The following is a 22,124-nucleotide window of genomic DNA, read 5'->3' as shown; positions in this document are numbered from 1 at the left end:
CCCACTCTTCCCTTAATGTCAAAACAATATCTTCATTGTGTTTGCATCTGTACTCAGTAAAATATATTGACAGTTTTCCAGTCTTCCTTGCCAGCCTGTTACTCTCCTTCTTGTGTTTTCCCAGTGACAGATGGTCACCATCGACAAAGTTTCTAGAAAGTAGCTGGCGTGCTCAGAAATCCTTACTGGCAAGGTGTGTACAGGGACATTGAGATTAAACCGTAGGTGTGGCACAGACAAACACCAGTCTGGGTGGGCTGAGCCTCTCTTTTTTGGCCACTTTTTCCTGGGGTAGGTAAGCCTGTTTTCCTTGCTGTTGGGACCACTTCTAAATTGCTGTGGATTGACTTAAACGATATGCAAACTTGGTGAAATCTTCAACACTCACTTTCCCTAAAAATGGCAATGTTTTTGCTTTTAGTTTTGGCAAGAAAACAAAGAAAATTGCATTTTGGCTCATTCTCAGGGTTTGTTTTTGATTTTTTTAGGTTTGCAAAACCAGCCTCTCAAGCTCTCATACTTGCCGTGCCAAGAATTTTTAGACTTGATGTGAGCTTTCTTTTTCCTCAGATTGGACTTGGTTGTGGCTACAAGTACTTCTGAAACCCAGAGACTAAATTCTGACCCTTAATTCCCTGAAAATAAGCCTTTGCTTTCATAATAATGTATTATTTTAATGTTTTATTGAAGATTCTCTACATTTCTTCTCTTTCCTATGGAGTTTGGATTTTCTTTTCCTCTGTCCAATTTGAAAGTTGAATGTTCCCCTCATCTTTGAACTTTCTACTCTTCCAACCAGGTACTGGTCATATCACCTGTCAGGTAAGTCTCTCAGCTACCCTCACAGTGACAGATGGGATGGCTCAGACCCAGTATTTGCATACGTGGCTTATTCCAGTTTACCTGAAATGCTGATGCCAGGACAAACACTTTCCTGCTGCATCAAACATCCTGTGCACAAAGGAAGAAAAGGATTTGGGCTCCTTTCAGCTATATACACTTATTCTGTGCTTTTAACAGAGAAGAACTTTGCATTCTTTGGTTTACAGACATTTTTCTCTTTGACAGCTACCAATAGCCTGCAATAACTTGGGTGGTCTTCTCTGAGACTGCTCATTCCTCCTGATTTCAGTGAGAATCATAGCACTCAAGCTAGTGAAAATGACTCGATAAGGGATTTTACATGTTCACCTCATTCAGAAAAAATAAGTGTGGGTATAAACCGTTTTGACCTCAACAGAGCTGAGTTTATTTACACCAGCTGAGGAACTGCCTGAGCCTATGCAAACCTGACAGTGATCTCTTCCTTTTTCAGCTGTGATTAAAATATTTTCTGTCTTAACCAACCTTAAAGGCCTGCTCTCTACTCCATACTTCAATGTGTCAGCTGGGGCTAACTTAGCATTAGTCATTTGTCATGCAAGACAGACAAGGTTGGGGTTTTTGTAATTCAACAAGACTTTTGCTGATTAGGGTATCAGTGTTTTCAAATACTGCCAGCTACCATGATCTCATTTGAAAAAGATTGAGTATTTGGAAACGAAATGTCAGAAATATGAATAGAGCGGTACACACAGATCTGAAAAGAGAGAATAAGAGTTAAAGCCTTTGAAACAGTATGTGAGTTTGCCTCCTTAATGTGAAAATGATGGCTATCATCTGGTTTGTAAATTTGTATCAGATGGACGTCTTGGAACAGCTTACAGCTAAAGAACAGATGTAAAAATGAAAAACCCCTAAAGATAGGGGAAGGAATCCACAAATACTTCATTAGATAGGCTTAGTTGTGGTCCTTGATGTTAGCTGGGGAATAAGCCCTTCTACACTGCAGCAGGATTTTCTCCTCTCCAAATGTGGGTACCACAATATAAGAAAGATATAAAGCTATTAGAAAGCATCCAGAGGAGACCTATGAAGACGGTGAAGGGTCTAGAGGGGAAGTCATATGAGGAGCAGCAGAGGTCACTTGGTTTGCTCAGCCTGAAGAAGAGGAGACAGAGGGGAGACCTCGTGACAGTCTCCAGGTTCCTCATGATGGGGAGCTGATGAACTGATCCTTCTCTCCTGTGATCAGTGATAGGACGCAAGGGAGTGTCATGAAGATGTGTCAGTGAGTTTAGTCTGGATATTAGGAAAAGGCTCTTCATCCAAGGGGTGGTTGGGCACTGGAACAGACTCCCCAGGGAAGTTGTCACAGCACCAAGCCTGACAGAGCTCAAGAAATATTTGGACACCTCTCTCAGGCACATGATGTGATCCTTGGGGTGATCCTGTGCAGGGCCAGGAGCTGGACTTCGATGAGTCCTGTGGGTCCCTTCCAACTCATCATATTTTATGATTCTATGAAATGTGTCTTTTTAGAGTAATTTGGATGAAAACTCTACACAACTCTCTTCTATGCTTATGCTTCAACAAACCTTATGCAGTTTTCTAACTTTGCACCCCTGTTGGCATGTTCTGGGTCAGAACCTTTTTAATAACCGAGGGCATTGATATTAAGTGAAGGAATCAGGATCCTTGAATGCTGAATGGCACAGAGACAAAGGATGGCTTGGGACTAGATCCATCATAATGGGGTGAACGGTAATAATCAGGGTTAAACTGCAAGAGTGTCAAGGTGGGAGAAAGCTGGAGCTAGAAGTGTTGATGAATGCTGTTCATGGCAGTTTTATAACACCTTTGTGCCATGAGACTGCAAATTACTGTGCTTTCTAATAATCAGTGCAGCTCAATTTAAAATGCCTTGTTTAAACAACCATTTTGGGAGAGTCCCTATGGTTTTCTGTACCAGAAAGATTCAAGATTCAGGATTCACAGCCTTGGGCATGTTTTTGCTGTTTGCCCAGGTATTTGAGTAGGGACTCATTGTTCCTGCTGTGCACAAACCTGTGAGTTTTGTCTCTTGCCTTCCTCCCAGGCTGCTGGGCAGCACACGTGACCCATCTGCAAGCCCAGGAGTAGACTCACCAAGAGCTAAGCAGTGTTTGAGAGAGCTGGGCAAAATAAAAATGATCAAAAAAGGGCTGAATTATTAGCAGGAACAAATCTGTGTAGCTCCCCAGACATCAACAGAGCAATGTTGATTTATACCAGCTGCAGATATGACCTAGGTCACAACTCTGCTTCATCTCCCATTCTGAGTGGTGCTTGGAGGCCTTTTGCTGAAATCTTATCACTCAGAATCCCTCACTGAGCTGGGCCTCACATGTTTACTGAAGACTGTACATTTTACCCTCACATCCTCAGTGTGCTGAGCCTGTCCCACGGGGTCACAGCACGTCACACCCAAGCAGGTCACAACTGACGCGCTGGTCTGTAATGGGAAGTGACATTGTGCATCTGGGAGCAACAAAAGGAAAATGTTGAAAAAGTGACTTTTTTTCCCCACTTTTCATAGTCCAAGAGGTGTAAAGTCAGAGTGCTCCAGATCACTGTGGTCACAGCAGCCTTTGGAAAAGAGGTATGCATCTCTCCCTTCTTCTGCCCTCTCCATGCCAGCTTTTTCTGGGGAACTCAGAAAAGCTTCTAAAAAACTAAACTGGAAGTAAGGGACTTCCCCACTCTTGATCTTGCAGTTTTGGAGTATAAACAGGGAAGAAGCAAAGGGTGTTCTTCCTCCTCTCATCTATCCCTTAACCACAGCCAGATCCATTTATAGTCTTGTCAGCTTTTTCAGTCTGGTTCAAATAGCTGGATTTTCAGAGACAGGGTATTTCCCTTCCCTCCAGCATTGCTGTGGGAGTCTGTCCCTGCTTGTTACTGTAGAAATTTTATAGTCCTGCAAGTTGAGTCAATAGTCTTTACCCATGTGTGGAAAAAACCACCCTTGTTCTTTTAGCCCTGGGATTCTCATCTCTCAGCCCTGGGTAATTGGGATTAGCTCTTACTCATGCAAACAGTGCCACTTTAGTTTAGTTTGATCTCATTTCCACCCAGAGAAGAGTTTGAGGGCCTCAGAAGTGTGCTGGGAGCCTTCCACCCCCAACGAGCTCCTTGCATTGTTACTCTGTAAAGTCAAACATCTCCTTTTAAATTCAGAGTGACTGCACAGTCAGAGCAACAGCTACAGTGGCAAAAACCTTCCAGAAATTCCCTTTCAGATGATGAACAAGAGTAAAACTATCAAGGTCACCTCCAGTTTGATCTTGGCATGTGCTGTGCATTCCTCTTTTCTCTGCACTCTGGTAAGGGCATTAGCATCCCTTTATAGGTGTGCTGCTTGCCTGGAACAGTCAGTAGCTCTTCCAAAACTTCGTTGTGGGCTTGTCCCTGCCAGGTGTAACTTCATTGTGTTAAGGAAAACTTGCTTTCTCTCTTAAGCCTTGTCTGAGTGAACTTCAGGCAACAACAGCTGGCTCCCAGTGTCCCAGCACAGGAGTGGAGTTACTGGGAGAGAGCTAGTAGGTTAATTAATATGGCAAGAATGTGCTGTTTTTTTCAGGAACATGGTACTTTCTCTGCTTTCAGAAAACTTTAAACCAAGACAAGGCACCTTCCTAGAAATGAAGCTCTAGTTTCAGAATGATGTAGAAATTCCTGGGTGAGTTTTTCTGCCCTGCACCATGCAGAAGGTCAGATGAGATTATTATAATGATCCCGCTGGCCTCAACATCTGTGAAAGTTTGCTGCAGTTCCTTTGAATAGCTAGTCAGCTTAGTAGGAGGTGACTAATTTTTTTTTCCTGTTGGCATGTTATCAGAAGAGATTAGACTAATTGTGTATTTATCTGGAATTACAGTTATGAATCTGCTCTAATAAGGCAGTAATTCATATCTTGAGTGATTTATGGCCTGAGCCTGAAAGCCCTCTGAATCCTTTGACTCCACTGGGATTTCCTAAGGCAAGGTCATTGCAGAATTGTGCTCCTTTGTGCTGCTGATACCCTGATGGCATGGAACCAGCACCTTCATGGTGTCACTAATTTCTCAGTATTCATAAAAACATCACAAGCAGACCCAGAATAAATTCAATTTGTGTACTACTTTCTTATTCATCTACTTATTTAACAGCTCCCAAGTCCTCTCCTGCCTGACCCTGATGTGGTACCTAGATGACTTGGGAGGAGTTTTAGGTGGCAATTCTTCTTAACTCTGGAACTTGTGCTGTTAAAATTCATTTAGCTTCAACGAAGGAGAGTAACAAGCTTTTATAGTCCTTCTGAAGTAGTTTTAACCTAGGACTCTAAAGACAAAGACTGCTGTTGAATAGCAATGTTTGTTTAGCACTTTAACATTTAAATCTTTCTCCATTTGGATGTGTCTTTCCTTTTGAACTGGAGGCATCAGTTCCTCTATTTGCCTGCAAACCTCTATTTTTTTTCATCTCGCACTGAATCCCCAGAAAATCCTCAAATATTCTTGCAAATCTCAAAGATACTAAGGCATTAGCCCCCCTTCCTCCCCATTTAGACCTTTGAAGGCTGGTGTGACTAGAATGATTTGATGAGTTGTAGCTTAGAGTCTGAATAAAAAATGAAGGGAAGCATTTCGCAATACCGTAGCCAGTACAATAACTAATTACTTATAGATTTTAGGTCACATTTGAAAAAGACAAATACTGAAATAAATGGATAATCATTTGAAGCTCCCACTAACAGTTTGTTTAAATACTTTGGGTTAAATTCAGCTCTATGTCATGGCAGAGCAGCTGCCTGCATCAATGCATGCTCCAGATTCTTGCCAGCACCAGTGAGAGCCAAACTGGTCCCTTTGCAGAGATCAGAAACACTTGTAGCTTGGGCTTGTGCACTGCACTGGATGGTTGGTTGGGCCTTTGCTGGACCATACCAAGTGGGAAGAGGGTTAACCAAGCAAAACATGTCCAGTTCTGGCACCAAGTGGGACAGAAAAAAATATATCTGAGAGTTTTGAGGCCAGATGCTGCCTTCCACTGTGATGTTTAGCAGAAAAAGCTAAGAAATCTGCTGGCAGATTTGTGGTGATGTGATCTAAAACATCAGAAGGCTTCAGAAGAGAGGGGTGAAGATAGTGACCCATATATGATGCAATTAATTTAACCTTTAGATATAGCCAGCACATGTATTAAAGTTGTTACCTGTCTGTAATATGAGCAGATAAGTCATTCCTTTATCACATCTTTTAATGCAATGTCTTTAATATATTGATGGCCTTTCTTACCTTTGGAATTATCAATAATTTTGCTAAGGAGAGATATGTTATGGATGTGTTCAGCATAAACTTCAGGCTTTGGAAACCTGGTGAACTGGTTTGTAGTTAGTAAGCAGTTTGCTCTTTAAGCTTCTCTGAGTGCCTGGGTGGTGCTTTGGATTTCATGTGGCTTCTGATGAGGCTACAAAAAATGCATTCAGCCTCTCACCAAACTCCAGTGGCAACTTGCAGCCTTCTCCTCTGCGTCACTTCCCTGTGGTTTGACAGTAATGCTCATATCAAAACACGGGAATGATTAGATAAAAACTCTTCATTTATTAACACACATTCTCAGCAGAATCCTCTGTCACCTAAAGCTCCAGTGCTGGGAAATGGGCACCTTGCTGCACAGCTGAGGTTTCTGGATCCAAAATTCCATGGAAGAGGTGTTGGCTGGTGAGCCAGCAGCCTGAGTGCCTGCCAGTGCAGTGGGCTGAGAGGGGTGGCACTTGTGTCCTCCCTTCCCAAGGGGCAACCTCACTTCTGTTGCTTCCCTGTGGATTTTGGTAAATCCTTCCAACCACAGCATGTACCCCACAGTGTCTGGCTGTTCTTACTCCTTCACAGTTGACAAACGGCCCAGTTTTCTCCCCAAAAAGAGAAAAGTCTCAGCTTGGTGCGAGACAGCCTCTATGAAATGTTCATCTCCTTGGAAAAGCTGTGTCAGATACGTTGGGAAATTACGTTTTAGGGCTCCAGAACGGATTTGGGCGCTCAAGCGTCTTGCTAACTTACCTCAGAAATACATGTGAGGCAGTGAGATGGGGAGACAAACTACCTGAACCCCCCACCAATTCTTTCCACCCCAAGACTCTTCAGATCTCAAGGAGTGGTCAGGGACAGGGATGGGAGCATCTGGAAATAACATCATTCCTAAGGGAAAGTGTTCCCTTTTAATTAAGTGTGTTCCTTTTATCCATGACAGTGTAATTGCATTTTGCTTAACTAAGCCTTTTTAATTGGTGCTGGGCATGAATGATAAGCAAAGCTGCACCACTGCTTGTTAGCTGACACAGACAGCTCTTTTAGGGCAGTACAGGATGGTTGGGAGACTTAGAAGCTAGGGTGAAATAGCCCCAAGCTGGATATTTGGGGAGGGAGGTGGTGTGGCCATGCAAGCCAGTCTCCACATCTCAGGGCTATCCCTTTTTCTGGATGCAAGAGGCTTGTTTGTTGCTCACCAGCTATCCCACAGTGACTTGTGGCACTCTTCCTGCCCCAATGGACCTTCCCTTGGAGTAGAGAAGTGGATGTGTGGAGCACAAGCACGCTCCAAACCTCTACCTTTTGGGCTTCAGGCTTCAAATGCCACTGCTGTGAGTTGTGCCTGATGGTTTTTGAGAGGCTGCTGGGCAGCTGGGACACTTGTACAGGTTTTGCTCTCCACTCTTAACAGCTAGAAACAGAACTTTTAAGGCAAACCCCCAGATTTTGCCAGCATGTTAGAGGTGTCCCCTTGGAGGGACAGAGGAGGAACAGCTGCACAGCTCATCCCCAGCCTCAGCACTGTGGGGACAGGACACAAGAGACTGCATCACCAAGAGCAAAAAGAATCCACTTTCTGGGAGTACTGGTTGACCACTACTGGAGTTATTGAAGACTGAAACCATCACAACCTGCCTCACTCCCTCAAACCAAGCCCCCCACTCTTAGGCTTTGGTCTCTGTATTTGTGCTGTTAGCTGTTCAACAGGATAAAACACCTTTTTGCCCTTCCCAATGACACAGGAGGGACATCAAGGGCACATCACCTGAACCCTGTGCATGCTGCTGCCCTTTCACTCCTGGGATCACAGAGTCATAGAATGGGTTGGGTTGGAAGGGATGTTAAAGACCATCTAGTTCCAACCCACCTGCCATGAGCAGGGACACCTTTCACTAGACCAGGTTGCTCAGAGCCCCATCCAACCTGGCCTCGACACTTTCAGGGATGGAGCATCAACAACTTCTGCAGACAACTTGTTCCAGTGCCTCACCACCCCCACAGTAAAAAATTTCATACCAATATCTAACCTAAACCTGTCCTCTGTCAGTTTAAAGTCATTCCCTCTTGTCCTGTCACTACATGCCCTTGTGAAAATCCATCTCCAGCTCTTTTGCAGATACTTGGAAGGTGCTCTAAGGTGTCTCTCTCCTCCAGGCTGAACAGCCCCAGTTCTCTCAGCCTGTCTGCATAGGAGAGGTGCTCCAGCCCTCTGAGCATCTTCGTGGTCTCTTCTGGACTCACTCCAGCAGGTCAGCGCCAGGAGTCCCAGAGCTGGACGCAGAGCTTCGGGTGGCATCTCACGAGAGCGGAGCAGGGAGGATTGCGCAGGAACCACTGTGTCCGTGGGAGAAAGCAGCGAGACGAGCGGGCGGGGCAGGAGCAGGAGCAGCCTCCGAGCCGAGCCGAGGGGAGCTGAGCGATGCCGCGGGTGTCCCGCGCGGCCCTTGAGCTCCCCTTAGTGCCGGGAAGGAGCAGCAGAGAGAACCGGGCGGGATGGGAACAGCTGCGGGAGGTGACTGATGCTCCTGGGGCGGCACCTGCGTCAGGATGGGTCCTTTTATTTCTTGAAAGTAAATTGTATCACTTGAATGGGAGCCCGGAAAGTCCAGTTCAATATCTTATCCCTAATACATCTACACCTCTGTGTGTGCGTGTAACTTTATTTATTTAGTTTTAATGCCGATTGATAGCTTAATCATTTCTGATACACCACGCTTTGGTATGAGTTTTTTTATTTGTCATCCCTTTGCTTGACTGGAGCATCTAATTTCTAAAGGTATGAAATGCTTAGCTTTATACACCAGATAAGGCAAGGGGTATTTCTCCTGGGGACAGGTTAGGAAACACTGACAGAAAAGGCAAGGGACTTGGCCAAGGTCAAAAATAAGGGCTGTGCTAAACCAGGATAGTATGGCACCTAGATCTCAGGCACTTATTTTTGCAGTTTAACCTGTGATAAGCATCATTTCTGGAGAATATTTATACTTGCATGCCAGAGAGGTCTTCTGATTATTTCTGAGCATTTGATGCCTTGGGTGTATGCACTTCTCTGGGGGTTTTAGGCTCAGGCTCACAACTGTGCTGTGATGAGGACAGACTAGCCAGCTCAGCTGCAGTAACTACCTGTTTCTGATCCTGTTCTCTTACTGCACTAAGCTAACATGGATCGTCTCCCCCCCTGTGGATGTAGAGGTCACACACACTCAAGCTCCTGCAGATGAGCTGATGTAAGGTAGCTGGAAAAGCTGTGAACTGGCACACACCTGAGCTCCAATTGTTTTCTGACAGCTGGGATGCTTCAGGTTACCTGTGGGTCTTGCAACTGTTATTGACTTATGAAAAATTCAACTTTCTTTGTCAATATTTTTATGACCTGGTAGAGAGACTATAAGCACAGCCTGATGAAATTGGGTTCATGTCATGAAGAAAAGTCCCATAGAGAGAAAAAGCAGCAGCAGCTCCCAGGGTAGACTGTGTCCCATCAAACACACTCCACTCCAGCATCCTCACTGTGGGCACAGTTGTGGACACCCCAGCCAGGCTTTCTGCACTCGAAAATTGATATTTCACTCCCACTGCAGTTCAGGTCATCAAGCCAAATTTGTCCAGTGCCTTTGGAAGATGAATTAAACAAGCAAACAAATAAAAAACTGTTGGACAAAAGAAAGAGGAATATGCTTTTCTTTTTTTTCTAAAGATAGTCCTGTGGATAGTGGGCATGTGTTGGATTGCATGGTTGGCTTGTTGGAAATCAAGCCTTTGGGCACAGTTCAAGCAGCACTTGACATGCAGCTTCCTCATCCCAAGAGGAATGAGCTGCCCTCTAGAGAGTCTCTTTACTCTCCTGCTGCTTGTGTAAGTGACCTTGCTGTGATGCTTTCTGGGTGTGTTTTACCACCCATGCCAGGCCTGGGGAGGTGGGAGGCTGTTGTGGACTCACCTGCCGTGGCTGTGAAGGCAGAGACTGCCTGGCTGAATCCCAGCATTCGGCACACAACTTTGGCCTCTTGGATGGTCCAGCCATCGTCACAGATTGTCCCCCAGGTCCCTTCGTGAAGGATTTCCACACGGCCCCTCTTGTTCCCTCCCATAAGTCGTATAAGATGACTGTAGCTGACTGACACTTCAGAGGAGAAGAAAATAACTCTGTAAGTCATACAGGCATAAGGAAAAAAACATTGAAAGACAGAAGCAGTGACTGCCCAAACCAGACAGATATTCCCATCTCCATGGCTGCAGCCAGGGTGTGACCAGAAATTACTGGTAGCTCCAATCCAAACAATTCAAGACCCTATCCTACATCTGGAGACACCAGGCTGCAGCTCAGAGCACAGACTGCTCAGTTTTGTTAGCTGTGCTGTGGGTGCACAGCTGTGTGCACAGCAGAGGACATTGGTCCTGATCTTGGATAGCTTTGGTGCCAGAAGGCAAATAAGAGAAGAAAAAATAAAAGTACAGTACCTTCTCCCTTTTCACCTTTGCTCCCTTTTGCTCCTGTGGAACCTGTTTCAAGTTTTAAAAAAAGCAAACATTTGACAGCTGTTTGGGGAAAATCCAGTTATTAACTTGTTCTGAATACTTGTGTGAGTCAGAGATATGAAGGCTCTGTTTGTTGTAGAAAATGAACTCCCTTAAGTGACTAAGGGTATGGAAAAGAAATGTAGCAAGAAAAGTAGGATAATATACAGAAGTGTTTTCCTAATGTGTCACCAAAGAAAAGAGACACTTTCAAAATTCCATCCACTCACTTGTGGGAAATGTATCTCATTCCCACTGCTACTTTCAAGATGACGTCTCTGATAGCCTTTGTGCTTTCCAAAAGTGGTCATAGTAAAGGGTAGGTTTAGGTTAGACATTAGAAGAAGCTTTTTCACCTAGAGGGTGTTTGAGCACTGGAACAAACTCTGCAGGGAAGTGGTCACAGCACCAAGCCTGACAGAGTCAGGACTTGTGGGAAATGTATCTCATTCCCACTGCTACTTTCAAGATGACGTCTCTGATAGCCTTTGTGCTTTCCAAAAGTGGTCATAGTAAAGGGTAGGTTTAGGTTAGACATTAGAAGAAGCTTTTTCACCTAGAGGGTGTTTGAGCACTGGAACAAACTCTGCAGGGAAGTGGTCACAGCACCAAGCCTGACAGAGTCAGGAAGCATTTGGACTATGCTCTTAGGCACATGATTCTCAGGGCAGGGATATCCTGTGCAGGGCTGAGAGTTGGATTTGATGATCCTCATGAGTCCCATCCAACTCTGAATATTCTGTGATTCTGTGATCTTCCAAAGTACTTGCAGGAAGATCCATATCATGGGGTTTGCTCTCCAGGTATTCCCGTGGGACAGCAGAATGCTACTCCCAACAGTCCTCCACATTTCTGTGCAGCATCCTGGTCTGGAGAGCAGGAGTGTTTGAAAAAAACCCAACGAGCTCTTCCCACAAAATCTACCTCCAGAAACAGAAAGCACCGTGTGCCATCTCCTTCTGGGGACCAGGAGATGACCCAACCAGAGGACAGTCCTTTGCCTGGAGCCAGCCCAGTTACACTTTTCCCCTCTTCCAGAGGCAAAGCTCCAGAGGAGGAGTGCACAGAGAAGCCCCACATAGGACCTAGTTTATTTCATTTCTGAGGATTCCTATAGCATTCTATGTGAAAAATTGAAATAAAAAGCATCTGGAGCACTGTTTGCTTCCCATGGCCTGTTATAACTACTGTTTGGGGTTTTTTTACTACAGGTCTTAGGAGTTTTGGAAATATTCTCTGATTGGAAGGAGCGGGGAGGTAAGAATGGAGAGCAGCTTAGCATCAGCCCTTTTGAGCAACTTGTGTGTCCTACAATTAGCAAGGCATAGTTAAATAGCCTCACTATTAGATGTTCTCAATGCTCTGTTCCTGAGTGCCACATTTATGTGGGATTTATCCTGGTGATATGGTATGCTGCAAGATGTCTCTGTACAAAGCAAAAAGGAACATGGAAAGAGGAACGTGGATTGTTCCAGTTTTCTGTGAGATCAGGGATTTCAGAAAAATCTAATGCATCTGTTTACTGGCACATTTTAGCACACCTCCCGGGGTGTACGTGACACTCTGCGTATTCCTCTTCTGGGAAGGCTGATCTGTCTGTTGAGTTCCTCCAAATGAGGTTTGTAGATGTGCCCCAGAACAGCTTGTGCCCATCTGTGGTCTATAGTCCTGAACCCAAATGCACCATTAGCTCCACAGACTCTGTGGCAACAGCCTTACCAGGAAGTCCTCTGTCTCCCTTGGCTCCTTTTAGTCCAGGTTCTCCTTTTGGACCCTGAGTGCCATTATCACCCTTGCTTCCTTTTTGACCACTTGGGCCTGGGGCTCCTGGGTGGAAAGCAAGAAAGTTATTGCCTTTGATCCTTCCCAAGAAAAGAACAGGACAAGCATTTCACATTGACACGAAAAGTGGAATGCAGTAAAACACAGGTTTACCTGGCAGGCCTTGATCTCCCTTTGCTCCCTTTAGCCCTGGAACACCTGTGATCATACAAACAAACAAACAAATACACACATTTATAAGACTGATATTTATACATTTATGAAAGCTTATGCAAACCAGTATTAATGATGGATTTTAACTCATATAATTTAGGTGTCTACACTACAGGCATCTATTTCTGATTTGGGTATCTGATTTCACATCATATTCAGTGCAGACCATGTCAAAGAAGAAGACATAGACAGTGGAGAAACATCTTCTCCTGAAGGAGATCAACTCCTGGACATTTATTTCATATCATAAACTGAACTGATGGGATAGAGACCCTCCCACCGGGTGGATCTTCACTAACCATATAGAGAGCCTAGACATGTAAATTTAGATCAGACATATGCAAGCACATAACACTGGGCCAGGTAACTCCTATCCCTACAATCCAGGTGTCAATGAAGGCAGAAAGGTGCAGCACTTGGACTTTGGTCACCTCCTGATGGACATGAGAGGTTGTGTGTACTCTATAAATTCAGGATTAAAAAGGCTGAATCAAGAGAAGTTCACCAGAAAAGATTTGTACTGCAGAATGTCACCCTATGCCTGGGACAGAGAGGTGGCTTTCTTCATGTGGAATGTCAAAGAAAAGGCCTTGGTTATGTGCCCTAAGTTGGCCTCTGAAGATACTTCATCCTTCAATGCTACAGAGGAGCCCAGGACAGATACTTACTGGTGAATATCCTTCCCCATCAGATTTACAGACAGAAACATTTGTCTTTAGCTCCAGGGTAAGGGGGCTTATTGTTTGATTCATCTTAAACTGCTGCTTTGTTTGTGTGTTTTCTGTTTAAACAAAAATCCAGGCAACATCACTTTCTTATGCTTATTACAGATGGTAGAGAAAACCTCCCAGTGAGTAGCCACCCCCCAGCAGCATGGCAGAGGTCCAGGACTGCCATGACATCCTGGGATGCATTGGTTGGGACTCCAAGAACAGGACTCAACAAATCTCATCCTGGCTGTTGTAGTTCACTTTCCAGTGCCTGCATGATGCATGTTGTTGACCCCAACCCCTTTATTCTCCTTTACCTGATGTTCCTTGATCTCCCTTTTCACCTCTGGGTCCAGCAATGCCAGGTACTCCTAAAATTAAAACCAAATCAGTAAGGGTGAAGCCATCACACAAAATGAGGCCAGAGTAGGAGGTCAGTGAATTGTAGGTTTGAGTAGTGTTGTACCTGGGCTACCTATGGGCCCCTGGTTCCCCTTCTCCCCTTTCTGACCAGGTCTCCCTTCAAGTCCAGGACTTCCCACAGGTCCACGCTGTCCAGGTACACCTTGAGATTGAGGGAAAGCAGCACATATGAAATGTAACACAACACATGAAGGAGGCAAAAAAAATGGTAGGTCAATCACCAGTCCCTGTGTTGTGCAGACTGAATCGACCCTATGAAGGCAAAACAAATGCTGGGTCTCTGAATCATAATCTTCCCCTTGGTAGTGCTAATCTGCAGTGAGTGATGATCTGGATTGAGAAGCTGTATGGACCCAGGTCCTCACAGCCTTGAAATGCACAAGTGCTTTCCAAAAAAAGAGCAGCCAATTTCTTCCCTTGTGTATGCACACGTCAGGAAAGAAGACATGGCCCTCCACAGTACAGGACACTTCTTTCCCTCTCAGTCTCCTGCACAGTGAGTGAGTGAGGCTCAGATGAAACAGCCAAGGCTGCAGGGTGAGTTTGCACCATGTCAGAACATTGGCATCGTTTCTTCGTCTCATCATCATCTTCTCTTACCCATGCTGGGATCTAGACTGGCTGCAGTTTTCCTTGTCATGGAGTACCATCTAAAAGAGATGTAGTCTTACATCTCTAGAACAAACTGCACCTTCTGTACTGCTTACCTGCCTCTCCCTTCTGCCCTGGAGGTCCAGGCATCCCCGTGCTACCTGTAACAACATTCTAGCATCAGTGATAATGAAGTTTAGCCCAATGCTTCAGCTAGGGCAGTGCTGCACCACAGCACGTGGGTACTGATGGTGGGTCACATTGTGTCCTCTGCACTTACCATTGAAACCTGGTAGTCCTGGAACTCCTTGATGTCCCTGAGGACCCATGGCTCCACGGGGCCCAGGGTCTCCCTTCTCTCCTGTGTCACCTTTTGGTCCTTGAAGACCTATCAAACAGCACAGCACACGTATAAATTAAAAAAAAATCCAGTTTCATTGTCATTGAAGCTTGTGGAGCATCTCTGTCTAGCCACACCAGTAGCAAAGTCTGGCCTCACACCTGCATTTAGCATCCAGTAGCGTTCCTGTAAAACTGTGTAAGAACAGAGCTGGTCTGTCTGATCCATCTCTGGCTCTGTCTAGCCAGATGTTTGTCTGACCTGCTGTCAAAGACTTGCAGTGGTGCCATGATACCTCTCCAGTCTATTCTCAAAACTATCCCTACCACTAGAATGTTTTTTCCTCTAGTTAAATATCCCCTGTTGCAGTCTGCAGGCTTCACTTCTCCTAGCCACAGTGGAGATACAGGACAGCTCTGTTCTTAGTTACCTCATCTTCTCTTGGCGTTTTCACCTCTGAGCAGGTGACCAGCATGCTCTTAAAAAGCTAAATTACTTGAAAGTGCCTCATTTAAAGACTTAGATCTCCTGCATCTTTCTGCTCCAGAATTATTCCAAAATACTTGCCTTTTGGTATTCCTCCTACATTCACTTTTTTCTTCTGGAGAAACTTGTGCTAATGAGTGCACTGGAGCATGTGGGATCTGACAGAAGATCTGATGAAGCTCTTATCAACTGTCCAGCTGCCCTCCCTGCTCTGTATGGCACACATTACCTGCTTTCTTTTTCTATCCTGCTTTCAGCCCATGTGAGACCACTGAGTAACAGCTATCCAGGAGATGTCCTCTATTGCTTGTTACATGGGAGAAACACAGTGCATAACTCTTCTGCTTAATGTATAATGTCAGGCTTATGTAAGATAAAACTCTCAGAAAGAGGTTTCACTAAAATGAGGACTAGCATCCACATGCTTGTGCATATAAATTATATTGTATTATTTTATACCATGAAAATCCTACTGCAAACATTGCTGCTTTAATCTAGGATAGGCTGATAATTGAATTTCTGTGGCTTTCATTAGACAAAGGTCACTCTATAAAGAGAATCCCATGGTGCAGAGTCAACATTTTGCATGGCCCCTTCCCTTAGCCCTCCTTTGGGAGCTTTGCTGGAGCATGACATGAAAGAAACCCCTTCAGAACAGGTCGAGTGTCCTGTTCATCCAGCTCCCTCATTGACTGGCAAACCATGCTCAGGGCTGCCTGGATTTTTATGAAATACTAACCTATGAATATTTCTTCTGGTGTTTTATGTAGAATGAGTTTAAATAGAAATACATGGGAGAATCTTTAAAATGTTGAGATAATAAAGAAGTCTTACCTGAAAGTCCCTTGTCTCCCTTTTCTCCTCTCACTCCTGGTACACCACTTGCTCCAGCAGGACCAGGATCTCCTTTGCTCCCCTTTGCACCCTGTGGTCCATGTAAGCCTACGAGGACAATATCACTTTTCTGATGCTTCACTGGATGCTGTGTCTTGTGAATGCAGCATCAGGGCACACAGCTCAGCAGAAGACACGAGCCAAACTCTGCTCTTCATGCACTTGAGTGGTGCTGATGGCAGTGGGAAACTGGCCCACTGTGGCTATTGCACATTGACTTTTAAAATAAGATCTTTTCCATCTAAGTTTTGCTTTTGCTCACATTAGCTTTATATAGGCTTATTTCCTTCAACTCCAATGACATTCTTACTGACTTACACCTTGACTGAGGTCAAGATTGCTCATAAAATCATCCATAAAGGGACTTTATGTTCATTCACAGAAGTAATTCAGGTGTCAGAAAAGCCTTACCTTGGATTCCTTGGTCTCCCTTTGTCCCTGGTGGTCCCCGTAGCCCTGAAATGTAAAATACATATATCAGCTGACACACATCATCTATTCACAGTAATGGCTAAGAAGAAGAGATAAATTTTTTAATCATCCTTTGTGCACGTGGTTTTGGTCACCAGTGAGACCAATCTTCAGCTGGCAGGGACCAGCACAACCACTTGAGTAAAGTCCTTGGAGCGCAGCTGAGTGCATGGCTGGGCAGGGGCCAGCTGTCTTCCAGCCAAGCCCAGCTCATGGGGACCATTAGGGAGATCTTTCAAGAAAATGCACTGAACTATTGGGCTCTGATGTGTGATAACACTGCTTGGCTGGAGGTGCTCTTTCAATGTTCTAAGTGCAGCCAGGAAGATATGAAAACATGATTTAAAACTTTTTTTTTCTTCAGTAAAGCTCATCACTGTAGCCAAGAAGTAGAGAAGGATGAGATACAGACCTGACCTAACAAGGGTTATATCTTAGGTCATCATCATTGGATCATAGAAATTTGCCTAGCCCGATTTCTGCTCCAAGTGGAGCCAGCATTAGGTCAGGACTTGCTGCATCCTCACAGTCTAGAGACATTTATCTCCTGCAGCAGGTGTAGTTTTACCCAAACTCTCAGGTACCCAGGGCAGCAGCTTGTCTGTGACTGTGGAGAGGAGCCCTTGCACTCCTAGCTCATTCCTGGGTATGTGCCATTGTTTTCCTAGGGGCAGGGTGAGCAAGTTCCAAAATCTGTCACTGTCAGTTACATGCACTGTTCATCTGTGGCCCTGTAGAGCAGGGACTGTGGTGGTCTCCTTGAGCTGCCCTAGACAGCAGGACTTGTTATGTCTGGAGCAGAAAACCTAGCTATTTGCTCGTTGTGGGATGCAGATAAATCCCCTCACTGGTCCTCTCTTGTCTCACATGGAGATTTGGGATGGTTAGTGCAGATAATAACCAGGTACAGTTCCTCCATCACATCTGAGCTTTTCTGGTCAGGTATCAGTGAGGAGGCAGAGCAAAAATACTCCTCCATAATGGTCATCCAGCTCTGTGGGAGCACTCAGGCTGGTCAAGGCTTCCAGAGGATGGGTCAAAAGGTACAGCAGGTCTCCTTCTGGCAAGGGCTTTGGGTGTTTGCACATTGGGTAGGGTCTGGGTCTAGAAACTAAAATCCCAAATCCTCACTTAAGGTCTCTTAGATGAAAAAAACAAGAAAGAGAAAAAGAGGAAAAGTTGTGGCTCATTTACCAACATACCTGGTGGACCAGGATCTCCTTTGCTTCCAGGAGGCCCTGAAATAAATATTTAATGGATATTTTTCAGTAGTCAGCACTCAGTGAGGAACATAACAGTATGGTATTGACAGGCTTGAGGTTTAGGCTAAAGATGCCTTTTAGAGGGCAACCAGAGTCCAAGTCTGCAAGCTGTGGGAGGGAAGAGGAGCACAGAGCCACATGTGCAGCTGCAGTGGGATCCAGGGGTCTGCACAGGGAAGGGCTCCAGGTCCTGCAGGTATGTCCATCTCACCAACCACAGTGTCTGCAGCTGAGTCCAACCCTGGGCACTGGGGCATCACTAACTAACAGGAAGATCAAATCTTGCCCTAGTTACTGGTTGATCTAAACTAGGTTTTTAGCCCAGCTTTGCCAAAGGTGTAGAGGAGCCAGCTCTCCCCACTGTGTAGCCAGCACGGAGGAATGGAACCATACCTGCAACCAGGGTGATGTTGTTCATCATCATCATCAGGTTTGTGTTGCTGCTTTTAATTATGGTGATTTCCTCTTCTAAGCTTCTCCTCCAGTTTTCTTCATGTTCCATGTGTATCTCAGAAGAGCTTTTCCCCAAAATCATTTTGTTGGCATAGCTTTCCAGAATCTCTTCTGTATAGGTGGCATTTTGTTCTTGAAGTTTCATTATTTCTGTCTGCATCATAAACACTGAGGAAACAAAAACCCCGTGCAGTGAATATTCCCTGCCTGGTCTGGTTCTTTGGCAGGGCAGTTCCTCGGCACCTGTGGAGGACACTCTAGGATAAAGACCACCCCTGTTTGACTTGGGGAGGTGGTTTTCATGTGCCAGTCCTTGCTGCAGCCAGGAGTGCAGCTGGGAGTGCTTTTGCAAATGCAAAGCACATATATGGGGTGGGGAAATGGTTTCCTGCAGCGTCTGCTTTGCCTTGTGGTGTGCAGAGGAGCTCTGTGCTCCCTCAGAGGTTTCCGATCTGTGTGCTCATTTCCATTTGGTTTTTGCCCCCAAGAGCACCCAGAAAAGCTCTTTTTTGATGTCAAACCCACAGTGAGGTTGTAGCATTACCTTTGTACACCAGCAGCCCCTGGCCAGCCGTCAGCAGCAGCAGGTAGATGCCAAGGGCTGTCCGAGCACAGCATGTGGATGGCTTTCTTTGGCTTTGAGGCTCTAAAAATGAACAGAAGTACAGTAGGCATCTTCTCACATCTTTCCCCTACAATCTCTGTTCGCTTCCAACCATTTCAGGCTTGACCACAAAAAAACTGGCAGTGCTTTCCAGTGATAGGGAGCAGCAAGGTCCCTCTGTGAGAGGCAGGCTGCCTTCTTCTCCTCCAGGCTCTGCACTGCATCAAGACTTAATGCAGCCTATAACAACATGAATGCAGTGGTTCTCCCCTTTCTGCATCAAACTCCCTGTTCCCATTGCTTTTAGTTGTCTCAGGCTGCCATTCAGGAGGTGGCTCAAAGCAATGCCCTCTCCGTCCAGAGCACCACATACATGTGATTCCAACAGCAATGCATGTATGCATCAAAACAAATGAAAAATCAGTAGTGAACTGAACTGCAGAACAAATGGAAACAAGGCATAATATTTAAAATAATTCATTGCCGGTGAGTGTTAAAGAAATAAACTGCTTTGTTGAATTCTGAGCTTCAGGGAGAAAGAAGTATTTCAGAAGCATTAATAGCTACTTCAGACACTCAGTAAGTTGCTCTTAATTGAGTGGGGTTTTTCCAAAGTAATGAAATCAGGAGTTTAAAGACTTGGTTTTTAAAAAGTACAATGTTTTAATTAGTTTTACAATAGAATGGTTTAGTCAGCAATGAAGTATTTATATTCAGCTAAAAATTCATAAACTTACATTTTTTTTATTGGGTCTGGTGATTTTAGCATCTTAATAATTAAGAGATGAAAGTTTTACTTAAGAAAATTAGACATTTTCTAAACCAGGAAAATAATCTTTTTTCTGATGCTCAGCATCACCTTTTGGCTAGAAAGGACATTTTCACATACTTCTGTTTTTAAATGGCAATGAATTTACTAGCAAAATCACTGTTAAAAGCATTTAATATGCCATATTTCATTTTTATGTGTTGTTTTAGACCAGATAAAATCCATTTAAATCCATTTAATAAAAAGAAACCTTACCACTTATCTGAAAGGTTGTGGTAGCAGCAGAGGCAAACCCAAGCTTGTCTGAAATACTGAAAGTGTTCATATCGCTCGCATTTCCATCTTCCCCATATGTGTCTTTAATTTTCATGACAAATTTCTTGTGGCTAACCTAAAGCCTTGTCAGATTATGGACAATAAAGAACTGAAGGGACTTCTTCTCTGCCTCCTGGTTTGATAAGCTTTCTGATATGCATTTCCTATCTGCTCAGTTTTTATAGAGTACTGAGAAGTCTGATGTGGTAATTTGAACAGTTCCTCAAAAAATCCCACAGCTAAGATGTTCAGCTGCTCTCGTGTACTCACTTGGAGTCCATGGAGCCTTGGGCAGGATCCTGAAAGAGGTTCAACCCAGAGTTATCCAACATCCTGCACTATGGAGTGGTTAGGCATGAGGTGTACATTTTGTTCCTAGCACAAGTAAACCTCCTCATGTAGCCAAGGAGATCCCATGTTCAATGTTACCTTGGAGATCCATCCCCTGGGAGAGGAGGTTAAGCACTTTATCATAGTGAAACACAGTAACTTGCACCAAGATGACACCTTAGTGGTGGTGCATGGCTGAAGTGCAAGGAGGGAAAGAATCAGGAGTTGTAAAGACAAGCAAATGACGGTGAGATGGGGGATGCTGAAGCCCAAATGGGTTTGGGATGATATGGAGAAGAGACACATGCAGCCTCCTTGCCGAGGTCTCTCCAGCCCCTGCTTCCTCCCTGACCTGTTTTCTATACCCATGGACACAAATCTCCTCACTATTTCTTTGTTCATGTCCTATAAAACTCACCCCTGCAGACCTCACCATGGCTTTTGGCATCTTCATTTGTGTCATGTATGATTTTGATTTTGCAAAGCAAAGTGACTCACCCAAGCCCATAGGCAGGAGCCGTTGGTAGGTGCTGGGCAGAGTCCTCCGTACCCACACTGCTGCTGACACGTGCTGCCCTCTCCAAGGTGCAGGGCAGTCCTTGTCACAGGGTTGTATCCCAGGCTGCAGGTCCATGTTCATCCCTGGGGCTGCTGTGTCATCACCACTTTGCTTGTCCATGGAATAAAGCGTGGCATAAGCTTCAGGGGGAGGTGAGCTGGAAATCCACACCGTGACTCCCCAGTGCGGAGTGAAGCCCTCTGTTCTACACCTGACATATGGATCTCTGAAAGACTTAAACCAAAAATATGTGGGGATTTTTAAATCCACTTCTGTGTTCTCCTTTCAAATGTGCTTGTGCAGCTATGACCTGGTTTGTCACCAGCAGAGAGAAAGAGAAATCCTCTATTGTCATACATACTGCTATACTGTGTAGGAATTGGGATAATTTGTGTTGTTGCAAAGGGCTCAAATACCCCCTTTGAATTAGGGTGGTTTGAGTGGTTACCACCAATCAGCTAAGCCATTGTAACTGCTTGTGTATCCTCTTCCTTAGTGGCATCACCTCCTCTCTCAGGTAAGGGCTCTTATCTAGCCTATTTCTGATGGTTTGGGTGGTTCAGCTGACCACTCCACACAAGCCCAAAGCCATCAATTTTTGCTGGGCTGGGTGATGAGCTGTGAATGGCTACACTTGTGCTCCCAAGTGGATGTTTATAGGGATGGATGTGATTCAGGTGCAAGCAGAGAGCTGACCTACAGCAGAGGGGCTTTTAATAATACTTCTAGTCAAATTCATTTGACTTCAAAGTATTAAAAATATGCTGGCAGCTGTAGTTCTCAAAAGCCCTTCTAAAGACAAAAGGCACAATGAGACCTTTGTGCCCTCCTTCCCTGAGAAGTTCAGACAGTTTTCACACCACTCATAGCCATGCTGTGACCATGGCACTCTCAGAGGCCCAGATGGCATGGGTGCAAAACCACAAGTTTGATTTTGACAGTCCTGATCTGCACTGCTTCAGGGTTTGAAGTCCAGTTCTTCACTTTTGGGAATAAAGTCATGATCCCTCTGACTTTGCCACCAGCTGAGGTTGCCTATCCAGTTGGACAAAACTTTATTTTTATCTGCTGTGACCCCATGCCACTCTGTGAGCTGCTACATTTCCATCACTCAGGTGAGCTGCCTGTCAGTGTTAAGGTGTATTTCTATCTGGATGTCAGCCTCTGCAAACAGGCAGCAGATTCCCAGTGCACATGATGCTAGGGGTCTCAGCCATGCCATGGTTGCCAGAGGTCATGTACCAGCACTCTG

General features: G+C 44.9%; 1 protein-coding gene across 1 annotated transcript; it reads right to left on the bottom strand.

Annotated features, from left to right (window-relative positions):
* Window positions 1-9,633: 9,633 nt before the first annotated feature.
* On the bottom strand, window positions 9,634-20,038 carry MARCO (macrophage receptor with collagenous structure). Its single transcript, XM_009072129.1, has 15 exons — window positions 19,924-20,038; window positions 18,840-18,941; window positions 18,236-18,463; window positions 17,781-17,818; window positions 16,521-16,572; window positions 16,050-16,157; window positions 14,670-14,777; window positions 14,506-14,550; window positions 13,842-13,940; window positions 13,693-13,746; window positions 12,606-12,650; window positions 12,390-12,497; window positions 10,614-10,655; window positions 10,093-10,269; window positions 9,634-9,764 (listed from the first exon to the last, which is right to left on the bottom strand). The coding sequence occupies exons 1-15, from the start codon at window positions 20,036-20,038 to the stop codon at window positions 9,634-9,636; spliced, it is 1,452 nt and encodes a 483-aa protein (XP_009070377.1).
* Between the last annotated feature and the right edge of the window lie 2,086 nt (window positions 20,039-22,124).

This window comes from Acanthisitta chloris, unplaced genomic scaffold, assembly GCF_000695815.1.
Source record: "Acanthisitta chloris isolate BGI_N310 unplaced genomic scaffold, ASM69581v1 scaffold6633, whole genome shotgun sequence".
NCBI lineage: Eukaryota > Metazoa > Chordata > Aves > Passeriformes > Acanthisittidae > Acanthisitta > Acanthisitta chloris.
Note: the sequence above shows the minus strand (reverse complement) of the source record. Positions and strands in the feature narration are given on the sequence as shown.